At 29.9% G+C, this 13,829-nt stretch overlaps 1 protein-coding gene across 1 annotated transcript; it reads left to right on the forward strand.

Annotated features, from left to right (window-relative positions):
• The first annotated feature begins 9,040 nt into the window (after window positions 1–9,040).
• Window positions 9,041–10,742, forward strand: LOC100247932 (uncharacterized acetyltransferase At3g50280). Its single transcript, XM_002276014.4, has one exon. It carries the CDS (start codon window positions 9,091–9,093, stop codon window positions 10,552–10,554), a length of 1,464 nt encoding a protein of 487 aa, XP_002276050.1. The 5' UTR covers window positions 9,041–9,090; the 3' UTR covers window positions 10,555–10,742.
• Window positions 10,743–13,829: the final 3,087 nt, after the last annotated feature.

The raw sequence follows: 13,829 nt of genomic DNA on the forward strand, positions 1-13,829 counted from the left end.
AACAAGAAACATTTACCTATGTTTAACTAACATGCAAAATGAGATAGAAAAGAAAGAAAGAAAGAAAGAAAGTAATATGTAAAACTTTAAAATATTTTCTTTGGCATTTTTCTCAAAAATAAATGAAGAAAGTTTAGCAAAATGTATTTTTCAATAATTTAATTTTTATTCTATTAAAATTTTCATGGATAATTAAATAAGAGAACTTTCCTTCACAATTTTTCCTTCTATTTTTTCTTTTAATTTCCCTTCTTATTATTATTTTTTTGGAAAATAAATATAATATTGAATAATATAATCTTAATAGAAGAATTAATGAAAATAGATTTTAGAGCTAAAGGTTGCAATAGGAAAGAAAAAAAAATCTTATATAATATAAATATTTTGTAATAAATAAAAATAATGTACCATCTAATTTATTTCACCATCATTTTGATTTTTTTTATCAAAACTATTTGAAGAAATATAATTGTATATTTTTTTTCCTATAAACTTTAATTGAAAAATAGTTGAATTAAACAAAGTTTATTTAGGATCATGATTTTATTTTATTAAATAATTAAAAATAAAATATTTTATTTTAAAATGGATTTAATTTGAATATTAATTAATTAATTAATTATAGATGTTTCAGATGTTAGATGCTTGTTTCCAATGCTTAAAATGATACAAAAGCTTATTTCTATGTAAGAAGTGCATAAGGGGTTCAAACATGGCTATATAAAATTAGTTATATGGAGCGTTTGAACAATGGAAAGATGCATAAGACATCCAAATGTTTCAAACAACCTTATTATAGAAGGCATATTGAAACCTCATTTCCTAAATTCTTGTGCTTTTTCACATGTCCCTTTTTTTCTTATGCTCATTCTAGGGTGGTTTTACTCTCATTTCTCATCCATTCCACTTGAAATATGTCTTTGTAAGAGCTTTCTACTTTTTGACTAGTAACTTTCTCAAGTTAGTTTCTTATTTTTCTAATTCTTCTTGAGTTTTTTGTATTGCTTCTCATAGAGGTACTAGGAGAAGACATTTGTCTCCATCTAAGTCACCAATACCTAGAACACTTGTACATTCTTCATACTTCATTGATGATCCTTCTATTAACTATATTTGTTATACACAATATATGAATTCTTTTTATAAGAGATTTTTTGAGAGCTACATTGAGCTTGAACACAAAATTGATTTATCTACTTTTGAGGATACTTCTATTCTCAAGATTTTGTGTGAGTATTGGTGGAAGCGTACTCTCATTACACATAGATGTTCTATTCAAACATCCATGACTACATCTCAAGGCTACAATTTAGTGTTTCCATGTATGGTCTTTCCTTCATAGTTACCTTGTGGCTTATCTGTTAGGTCATAGACAACTTTACCAAGGCATTGTTTTACCCATGATTCCTTACATCCTCTTTTATCCTCAAGAGAGTGAAACTACAACATGAATCTTTATAGAAAGGTTTTGAATTCAACAATTAGCAACCCAAAATTTTCATTGCGTTCTTCTAAGAAAGGACATTGATATAGGTAGATTCATCTTAGATGTCATAGGCTCATGCACTTTTGATACATTTGTTGACAATCTTTCTTTTTTGTTTATCATCTCTAGGATTCCTCTAGATGATAAGCTCAAGTTCTAGCATGAGTTTCCTAGTATTTGGCAGCTAACACATTGATATGACCTTTTAATCTAATTATGTGAGGCATGTCACCCAACCATATTTAGAGGCCAAGGAGGAGGAGGAGATTAGAGTGATTGAATAGCGACTTGATCATGTAAGACTATCTTAGGGTCATAATCAAGGTCCAAATGAGAGGGTTGAGGTTGTTCGCATGGTGCTACCCTTTTTCTTAGTCAATCTTGTTTTGCTTTTTGCTTTAGCTCATGTTCATGTAGTAGATAGCTTTATATGAGATATTTTATAGTTGTTGGTTTCTTGATCGATGAACTTTGAGCTTAATTCTTTCTAAACTTACTTTAAAAGGTTTTAAGAAAGGTTCTACAAGTTACTAAAAGTTTCAGACCTCAAATCAGGTCTTTTTAGGAACTTTAAAGTGTAACCGGTTAAGGGAGCCTAGAATCAATTCAACTGGTCGACGGTTGGTCAAGGTTGCTAAGTTTTTTTTTCTTCTTCTTCTAATAATTGGTATGTAGTTGGTTGAGTCATAGCCTTTACCAATCAAGGACCAATTGCATCTTCGATTGAGCTTAGAAACCCCAATGCCACCTATAAAACATTTAATACTCAAAATAAACTAACTATTTTGACCTAATAATTAAAGTTAAAAATAAATTTAAGTTGGAATATTAAGTTATTTTAACAAACATTTTTAATCTACTTAATAACTTAAATTAAGTTATTAAGTTATATTAAGTCATTAATTTGATTTACCTAATGTCCTCTAACTCTTAAAAATAAATTTAAATTATAATATTAAGTTATTTTAATAAACATGTATAATATATTTAATGAATTAAATTAAGTTATTAAATCATTAAATTGATTCATCAAATACCCTCTACCTCTTAGATCTTTCAAGAGCATTCTTGAAAATGCTTCAATAAAAAGACAATATGTATTAATTTGTTAGGCTTAATAAGGGGTTGTGGTATTTAATAAGCATTACAAGGTGGTGAGTTGACGATATAAAGGAATGATGCTAGTATTGTGCGATATAAGACCCTTGGGAGCATATACGCTCAAAGGTAAAATTATGTATATTCTTTTGATATTTAATGGTTTGTAGGCCGTTTTTTGTAGTATATATTATCTTAGTGTGATTTTTTTTTTCTCCTATTCTCATTGATTAATTAAATTAATGATTTTTAGAATTTTAGATATAAAATATCCAAAATGGACATAGATTGCTTGGAAATATGTGCTCATAATTTAACTTGGTCAATGGCAAGCACTTCAAATATAAGTTGTTGTGATCATTATGTTGTATAATTTTATTATTATCATTATTATGGTTAGTAGGAAGTCACTATCATGGTTTTGGTGAATAATACAAGTTAGCAAATCTAGAAATTTGCATAATATTATATACACCAAAAAATAAAAATAAAAAAGGCTACAAATATTGTGTGCACGTAAAATATTTGAATTAAAGCTTGGTGAGGCCCTCCAATTTTTTTAGGGTTTTTTTCATGAGAGTTTGATTGATCTCTTGATGGGGTGACCCCAAACGACCACATTCAGACCATCGTTTAGTTTATATAATGGCACAATGGGGGACCTCATGACCTATGCTTTTAGGCCACTATACCCCCTCTCGTATGGAATCTCTACTTCCATACGCCCTTGTCCTCATCCAAACACGTCCAAACTACCCAACTGCTTCTGTTCCCCAAAATAAATAAATAATGAAAACCCATATCATCAAAATGACCAAAACGCCCTCTACTAAGGACGACTGTCTTGGTGGGAGGTATAATGGTATTTTCGCAGGGATGGGGTGTTTGGTGGGGTGAACCTGGGAGCAGGGGAACATGGCCGGCCCCTCGGTGGCTGGTCTTAGTTCAAAGAACGTCAACGAGAATCGGATTAGAGTCCCAATTCAGGTACATGAACGCGCATACTACGACCAAGAGGCTGCAGATACGGTCAACGCTTTGACTTGTTCAGTCCAAAAAGGAGCAAAAAAACCATAAAACAAAAAAAATAAAAAATAAAAATGGAAGGCGTAGGTACTGCGAATGCGACGGTATATTCTCCTCAATGAATTCATGCTTGCTCCGTTTCTTCTTCTAAAGTGGACTACGCTCGATAATTAAGATCAAAGTAGGTTTTTTTTTTTTCTTTTTTTTAAGGCTATGCTTGCTTCTGAAAAATTTAACAGAATAAATAATTTTTAATTATATATTTCTTTACACTCATGGTGATTATATTCCTTTTAAATAATTTAAAAATATATTATTTTTTTACAAATTTTAATTATATTTGATTTTTTTTTTATATTTTCTAATGTAAAACCAAAGATATAAAAACCATTTTTCTTAATAATTTTTTTTTCCTTATTATTTTCAAGAATCAAGTATAACCTTATATTTAATTTTCTTTTGTATTTTTCATGGTGAAATTAAATAAGAAAAAACTATTTTTTTTAACATTTTATGAGAACAAAACATAACTTAAAAGAAAGAAAAATAATTATTTTACTAGACATTTTTATCATTTTTTTTCTAAATTATTTTTATTTTCAATGTTAGAACGTGTATTTTATTTTATTTCATTTTCATGAGGTTGGTGTAGTGGCACCAAAATGATGAAATGTACATTGCATTGGAAATCATTTCAATGGCAAAAATGTATTCAAAGACGGTAGGTTTGACCATAGGTTAATTTAAATATAATTTAATAAAATACACAAAAAAAAATTTCAATAATAATTTTGAGCTTTTCCAAATATTAAACATGTCTGAGCTCTAATATATTGTATTAAATTCATATATCATTGATAAAAGAAATAAAAATATATTGCATCTTAAATTTTCATATTTTTAAAATAGTAAAAAATAAATTTATTTATTAAAAAGATATGAAATATGTCTTTTATTTAATATTATTAGAATTTTTTTGTATAATTATATTTTAATATATAATTGTTATTTTTTATTAATAATATTAATGATTAAAAGCCATTTTCTAAATATTAAATATTGTATTAAATGATGGTGTATACTAACATTATTTTAAATTATACTATATATAATTTTTTATTTTTAAAATCAAAATTTCAAGTCTTATTTAAAATTTTAAAAAATAAAAGAGAATTGATAAAAATAAATTTATAATCAATAAGGTCATATCCAATGAAAAAAAATATTATATAAATTATCATATCATTTTTTTCTATTCATTAATAATTAAAATATAGAATATCCTTTATTATATTTTATTGTTAATCAAATATATAATATAATATATTGTCTCCTCTTTTATCTCAAATATATTCCATGAATAAAATAAGTTTTGTGGGATTTTAAAATTATATTTTTAGTACATATTATTTAGAAAAAATAAATAATTCATAAAAGGAAAAAAAAATTCCTAAGTTTCACACTCGCTTGTTATACCTATTTGGTAATTGTTTTCAAAACTAGTTCTAAAAAATAATTTTTAAAAACTATTTTGTAAATAAAAAATTATGTTTGAAAATTTAAAATATTTTTAAATATATTTTAAAAATAATTATTATATATAATACTTTATTTTTAATCATTCTACAAATTTGTATAATTATTTTTTAAAATAATATTAAAAAATAATTAAAAAAAACTAAAAATATCATATGAAAACATCTAGTTTTATGCTTTTAAGTATAAAAAATATAAAATAGTCTCCTAATTATTAAAAACATTTTTTTGTTTTCATATTTGAAAAAATATAAAACTATTCTCGAAACAGTTATCAAATGTGATTTAAAAATAGTTTGACAATGCTTTTAAAAACACTTTTAACCTAAAAACAGTTTTTTTTTTTTTTAAATAGGTGTTTAACAAAATTTATAAATTCACTGATAATGAAAAATCACTTTGTGAGATACTTTCAAACGCCCTGCCCTCTTGGTTTCTCTCCTTTTTCTTCTAATCTAAGGTAACTATGTTGTCAAGTAACAGGGGACAAGTGGATATTTTCAATTTCGTGTTAATTCTACCTCGAAGGTATATTAACCTACTAATTGATGGGACTACGAGAATTGTATTCAATGCCATACTTAATGGGATGAGCTACTCTAGACGTACCAACCACCAAGTTCCAAAACTTGACCAAGTCATTTTTTGGAAAACATTTCATGCACCTATATATGAATTATTTTTTTGTCACAATGAAGATTTTAATTAAAAATTAAAATATATTATTTTTATATTTTTCCGACTCTTATTTTCAGAACACTACTCCAAATTCAATGCAAAATCCAAAAATAATAATAATAATAATTCTACTTAAAAATTTTAAAAGTGAAAAATATGATAAAATAGTTGCCCATGAATCCCAAAATTATGAAATATACAAGTATTACGTAAAATTTTTATTGAATGGTAATCATTAAAAGGTATTTTCCACGATAACTAATTTCAACTCTTGAAATTGATTTTGTTTTTGAAAATTTATTTCGTATCATTTCATTTGACTAAGCTCCCAATTTCATTTTCATGTCATGACATAATACCTATGACGTGAACAAGAAATGAATTGTCCTAAATTTGATTTAAGTTTGTTGAATCCAACTCATGTTCAACTAAAGATTCAAGTTCATGTCGACATAATTTGAATAGAGGCCGTAGCCAATTAAAGCTAGGAGTTGGTGATGACATGATTTGAATGTGTTACAATCAAAATTGAATTAAAAAAAAATTATAACTCAAAAATATTAGGGTTTGTATGGATTGAAGGTTCAAATAACTCGTCAAAACCCGAAGTCATAAATCATTTATTTGTTTAGTATATTTAAATTATATTATTTTTTATTTTTATCTAAAATATGAAAAGGTAAAAATACTAAAATTTAAACTATAATCTTTCTCACTTTTAATATCTTAAATTAGGATTTATTTTTTTTAATTATTTTAAACTAATAGGCATAGCAATTTCGAATAATTCTAGCAAAGTGGAACTAGAGTTCTTTATAGGCCTGTGGGTTGGTGATTTCTAATTTGACATGGAATAAAATTTGGTATGAGTCAGATATATTGATAGACGAATTTCACACGACTAATTTTTTAACTTGTACTATAATCCTAGTCACAAATAAACTTTAAGTTCTACTATAGCAATCTAACATAAAATGGAGTCTATTAAACTAATCAAAAAATAAGTGTCATTTTTGTATTTTAGTAAAGGTAATTTATCAAATCAAACAACAATTACCTTTTTTTTGTCATTTCTATAATTAAAATTTCAAAACAACTGTAAAAAATCAATATATTTTTCCAAAAATAAAAAATAAAAAAATTAACACATTCTACATGCATTTCATTCTCTTTTTCCCTTTATTGAACAACAAATATATCACGTTTTTAAGACTTATTGAAAATCAATTAAAAAAATAGGAAAAAAAAACACTTTTTCTACTCATTGTTATTCAATTATTAATAATTTTTTTTCAAAAAATAATATTACTATTTATAACAATATAAGCTCCATAAAATGATTTTTAATGATTCCAGGAAATAAAAAAATAAATTGAATTATTTATTAGATTAAGAGTTGATTTAATATTATTATAAATCATAGGTGGTCATTGATTTTGGGGCCAAATTAAGAATTGTGAAAGGAGATTGACGGTTGGCTTTGAACTGTCTCACACGTGGCGGATGTTAAGCAAACAATAAAATTCTTGGGTCCTAGTACTTAGACACAAAGGGTGTCCGAAAATTATATAGAGAAAAAGGTCTAAGAAGCAATGGACCTTCAAAGTCAAACTATTATCTAACCCCTATTATGCCTAATGTGCTAATTTTCTTTTATATTTTTAGTATTTAAGAAATGGGCACACGCCGACAAATCAGAAATGGCGGTTGCTTATGGAGATATTTATATGCTGATTAACCGACTTTTTCATCAGGTAATCTCAAACATAAGCTTCAATTATTATAACTCAAGTAGCCGTAATTAATTTCTCGCGAGACAGTTCATGATTCTTCTAGCTGCGCAGACCGACCTTTCTCGGGATTTGAAGAATGACAGCCAACGTACAGAACGTAAATAGTCGGCGCGATTCTTTTATGTTGCATGTACTGGATAATTAATTTCTCACGAGATGATTTATGTGCCATGGAAGCTTCTCAAAGGTTAAAGCAGCCAGTAGAAAACAGCAGCAGTCCAACTGTTTAATCCGCAACTTTTTTTTTTAAATGTAAAAATTAATTCTCCCTCCAATTTAATTATTTTTATTTTTATTATTAAATTTTTTTTAAAAAATAATATTTTAAAACTATTTTTTAAAACACTTTTTAAATAAAGCTAATATTATAAAACAGAGTATTTTATTTCGTTTTTATGTAAAAATAATAAAATAAATTAAAAATAATATTAAATTGATAAAATCGCTTCGTTGAAATCTATGATTGATTTCAGTATACAGAATAAAATACTAAAATGTTACTCGAATGTACTCTAAAAAAATATATATATTATTTGGTGTAATTCGTGAGTTGGTGAAACAGCGCAACAGATTTGTTGGACTTAATGCCGCAAATGCAACGAGGAACTTACAGCACTGTGATTTCGTTGCATCAGACGGTGAAGAGATATACACATGGTGCCAGGTACAAACGACACCGTTGCATGCACGCACGTCAGAATCTTTTGAACCCAAGCTGCATTGTACTGCTCATGGGTAAAAGAACTGCTAACTTCATCACCCTTCGAGCCCGTGGGGGACACTGTTTGCTGCTTCAGTGGAGGGATACAGTAGGAGATTAGGGCCCACGACTCCTTGGCGCGTGGGGGAATGGGTCCCGGGATTTGCAGGAAAATCTCAGGAGATTCATGATATCCTCTTCCGATTGCAGTTTTAAAAGCCCCAAACCAAATTGCATTAAATTCAATTTCCCATAAAGAGTCATGGTATTATGGCCCTTTTTGGCTTTTCCTTAGTTCTTTTTCCGTTTTCAGCTCTCGACAACCCTTGAAGAACTCGCTCATAGTGACACGTTGGCATACATGTGGCTCCTAGCCGCATGTGCCAATTGGCTAAAAGCTGTCCCGGCAGCTGTACACGTGGTTGGGTGTGATGGTTAAAATGATTGAAGCTGATGAAGGGGTAATATCATATGTTTATTGGCCCAAAAACAAATACAAGAGGAAGTCAACACTGAAGAGGCAACACGTGATGGGCCTCATGGATGGGTGATTTTATGATGAGGATGTAGGTAATTTCTACGCTGGCAGATGCAGACAATGTTAACCCATGATTGATAAATTAAAATAATAAAGAAAATGACAACATCAGCAACCACCTCAGCTAGTGCATGAACCCAACCCCCTATATAAACTAGAGGCTATTTCTCGCTAACATCACTCACTCACTCTCAAATATACACAGAGCGAGAGAGAAGGTCGGAAGAGTGAGAAAATGAGGCCTGATTCAGTGACTATCGTCTCGAACTGCACTGTAATTCCTGAGAAGAAATCGAGCCTTGGAGATCTCAAACTGTCGGCCTCCGATCTCCCAATGCTCTCTTGCCATTACATTCAGAAGGGGGGCCTCTTTACTCGTCCTCCTTTCCCAATTGATGCTCTCCTCGCTCTTCTCAAGCGCGCACTTTCTTCTACTCTGGTGCATTTTCCGCCACTCGCCGGCCGTTTGATCACCGACGCCCATGGTTACGTCTACATCACTTGCAATGACGCCGGCGTTGATTTCATTCACGCCAATGCCGGGCATATATTCATTCGAGACCTTTTGTCTCCCATCCATGTTCCAGACTCCTTCAAGGAGTTCTTCGCATTCGATAGAACTGTTAGCTATGATGGCCATTTCAAACCGATTATGGCGGTGCAGGTGACTGAACTAGCCGACGGAGTCTTCATCGGTTGTGCAGTTAACCATGCTGTCACCGATGGGACGTCTTTTTGGAACTTCTTCAATACGTTTGCGGATTTGTCCAGGGGGCTAAAGAGAATTTCGAGGGCTCCGTGCTTTGAGCGGAAATCGGTGCTGATTTCGCAGGCAGTGCTGATGGTTCCCCAAGGAGGTCCCAAGGTAACCTTCTCCGGCGATGCACCGCTAGCCGAGAGAATCTTTAGCTTCAGTAGAGAAGCGATTCTGAAGCTTAAATCAAAGGTGAACAATCATCAATCATCGTGCATCGGAGAAATTGACGCCATTGAAATACTGGGAAAGCAAAGCAACGATCCTTGGAAGCCGGACCAGAAAGCAAGCGGAAAGGTCACATCAGTTTTGGAGAACTGGCTAAAAAACGCCGTCGCCGTCTCAAAACCCCAAACTGATTGTCCAAATCAGACAGTGGAAATCTCATCGTTCCAGTCCCTCTCAGCGCTTCTATGGCGCGCCGTGACGCGAGCTAGAAAGTTCCATCCCTCCAAAACGACGACGTTCCGGATGGCGGTGAACGTCCGCCACCGCCTGGAGCCAAAGCTGGACCCGCTCTACTTCGGCAACGCGATTCAGAGCATCCCAACCTACGCCTCCGCTGGCGACGTCTTGTCTCGGGATCTGAGATGGTGCGCTGAACAGCTCAACAGCAACGTCAAGGCTCACAACGACGATATGGTGCGCAAGTTCATAGGGGATTGGGAGAGCAGCCCAAAGTGTTTCCCACTCGGGAACTTCGACGGCGCAATGATCACGATGGGCAGTTCTCCACGATTCCCGATGTACGATAACGATTTCGGGTGGGGCAGACCCATGGCCATTCGGGGCGGGCGGGCCAACAAATTCGACGGCAAGATTTCCGCCTTTCCCGGACGTGAGGGTGGGGGGAGCGTTGATCTGGAGGTGGTCTTGTCGCCCGAAACCATGGCGGGTCTTGAATCCGATTCGGAGTTCATGCAGTACGTAACGGGTTGTGCGTGAGCTTCACCACTCATGGTCGCAACTTTCGAAGGCATGTGTTTTCTGGTCCACTGTGTATTCGACGGTTATGATTTGATGTGGATGGCTGGGGTTGGGGGGCGAGGGGGCTTTCTTTGTCTATTTGTGACATATCCTTAGTGGTAATAATAATATATTTATATTTCGTTGTGGTTTTGCTTTTTGGCCAAGCGAGGAGTTGACTTCTGACTTGCATAATTCTACCAATGTCTGGCTTTTCATAGCAAATCCTCTCTCTGTTTTCTGTCTCTTGTACTTCCCAACTTCACTGCCTGGTTTGTTTGAACCTTTAATTTTAATAATCTTATTTACAGGAACAAAGCAAATTAGACAGTTCAGACTTCTTCATCAAACATCCTCCACCTGGTAAGAATTCATGACACATGCTACCCCCCATAGATCACATTTTCCCGTTCTTGTTCTTTACTTCTTTTTTTTTTTTTAATTTCTTCTACAAGTAAAAATTTATTAAAAATGATTAAATCTAAGTAAAGCATGAACATCAATCATTGAATTATTCTTTATATTTTTTCAACTTAATAAATATTTTTATGATAATTTTATAATAATTTATTTCATTAAATATTATAAAAAAAAAATAGAATATTTTAGTAATTCCTTAATGAATTAAATATTCTTTATAAAAAACCGGTGTATGTCTATATTAAGGTGTATTTGGTACATGAAGAAGATAAATTATAATAGCATAAAAAAATCAAAATTCTAATAAAAATAAAATTTGATTTTCTTAATAATAAATTTTTTACTTTTATTTTCATTTTAAAAAATAATTCAAACAAATTAATAAATTAGAATGTGATTGATTTCTCACATTTCAAACATTATGTCAGCGTCAAATTGTAACTTGTTGAGAAGTGTCTGCTAACAAACATGTGGATTGCTCACATCGTTGTGATCCAAATAATTCATCATACTATTCAATCAATAGGAGTCATTCCTAGTCCATCCCCAAACCAGCATGTGGTGACCCACTCCCGTCGTGGGGAGCAGCTTTAGCAGTCCACCAACAACCAACGAATTTTGGGAACCACATAATAACATCTACGATTCTTTTACATCACAAATCCTAGTAAAAGTGAAATTTGATTTTCATAGAAATAAATTTTTTATTCTTATTTCTATTTTTAAAAATAATTAAAGAATTAAAACGGAATTGATTTCCCATATTACTTAATTAGTACAAACTATACAATAACATTCAAGATTTTTGTCGATCACATATTTACTCATATGTCCTCTAAAGTCCCAATACAACATTTGTATCATATAAATATATATATCCAAAATCTATATTAAATGCATGTGAAAAAAGCTTAGCTTTTTTATAGACAATAAGTACAATGCGCTATTAAAGATTTCCTACAATAAATTCAACTCATTAATTGTGTTCATAATAAATCATTTTTATTTTAAAAAATAATTCAAATAATGAACTAGAATGGAATTGATTTCTAATGTTAATGAATACAAACCATAAAATAACAATTAAGATTTTTGCCCATCACATATTCTTCTAGATGTCCTCCCAAGCTCAACCCAACTCTCAAATCATATATACCTAAAATCTATATTAAATAGGAGTGAAAAAAGATTAACTTCTTTATGGATAATAAGTATAATTCAGTATTCAAAATTTTCTACAATAAATTCAATTCTTCAATTGTGTTCGTAACAAATAATTTTCATTTCAAAAAATAATTCAAATAATGAATTAGAATGAAATTGATTTTCGATATTACTTAATTAGTACAAACATCCAAGATTTTTGCTTATCACGTATTTGATAATATGTTCTTCGTAGCCTGACATAACATTCTTATCTTACACACCCAAAATCTATATTAAAGGACTTCTTCATGAATAGTAATTACAATAAACTACTCAAGATTTCCTACAATAACTTTAATTCATTAATTGTGTTTATAATAAATAATTTTCATTTTAAAAAGTAATTCAAATAATGAATTAGGATGAAATTGATTTTCAATGTTAATTAGTACAAATATCAAAGATTCTTGTCCATCACATATTTGGTAGTATGTTCTCCGGAGTCCCAACATAACATTTGTATCTTACACACTCAAAATCTATATTAAACGACTTCTTCATGAATATTACCTAAAATATACTACTCAAGATTTTCTATAATAAATTCAACTCATTAATTGTATTCATAATAAATAATTATATTTTCAATGCTATAAAGGCAAAATATTAAAATTTATATGAATAATAAAGAAATATATTACTTAATTTACTACAACAAAATCATCTCACTAATTGTGATCAAGCTTGTCCACTTCCCTTATTAAACTCTATTAAGAATTAATAAAAGGATTAAATATATTCAAGCTTTTCTATTTTTCCTATCCCTAATAGAAATTAAATAATTTTAAAAAATTCATATATTTAAACTTACCCAATCCATATGTTTACCACTGCATGTTTTTCCTCCATGCATTGGAATACTGTTGAATTAATTGAACAACATAAATTAATATGTGAATTATACTTAAATTTATTTATTTTAGAGATTTCTATTTTTCAAAAAATGAAAGATCATTTTGGAATTTTTCTTTTAAGGTGATTGGGTGCCATGATCCATTAATCACTAGAGCTTCCATAGATTAGATTGTTCACAGCTCATTTGTTTGAATCCAATCAGATATAATGTTTAACTTAGATTAATTTTTATCTATAAAAAAAAAAATAGTAATTAATAATGTGGTATTTGTTTTTGTTTTTTTTCCTTAATTCTAAATATAACTTAAAACTAAATAGTACTTAATAATGTTAAGTATTAAGTTGTTTGTTTTTATAATATTTTATTTATATTAAACATTAAAAAGTATTTTAAAAAAGTAAAAAAAAAAAATAAAGCAAATTACTTTCAATAAAAAGTTAAAAAAACAAATACACTCTAAACCTAACATAAGAACATATTACCAAAATTCAATATGAAAAAAAAAAAAAAAAAAAACCAAAATCAAATTTCAAAATTAATATTTTATTACATAACTTTGAAATCTACTTTTCTAAATTTTTTGCCAATTAAGCTACTTTAAAAATAATCTATCTCAAGTCATCAAGCCCTCAACCAATCTAAATTAATATTTTTGGAACTTTATATATAATCTTTAGATTAAAAATCCTAAGTTGCAACATTAATCATATCTCTAAATTTACATACTTCTTTCACTTCACATTCAAATAAAATACATATTTAAGTTTAGCCC

This window comes from Vitis vinifera, chromosome 13, assembly GCF_030704535.1.
Source record: "Vitis vinifera cultivar Pinot Noir 40024 chromosome 13, ASM3070453v1".
NCBI lineage: Eukaryota > Viridiplantae > Streptophyta > Magnoliopsida > Vitales > Vitaceae > Vitis > Vitis vinifera.

Bases quoted from the DNA above. Each gene is read 5' to 3' on its own strand.
- LOC100247932 (XM_002276014.4), top strand. From the start codon at position 9,091: ATGAGGCCTGATTCAGTGACTATCGTCTCGAACTGCACTGTAATTCCT.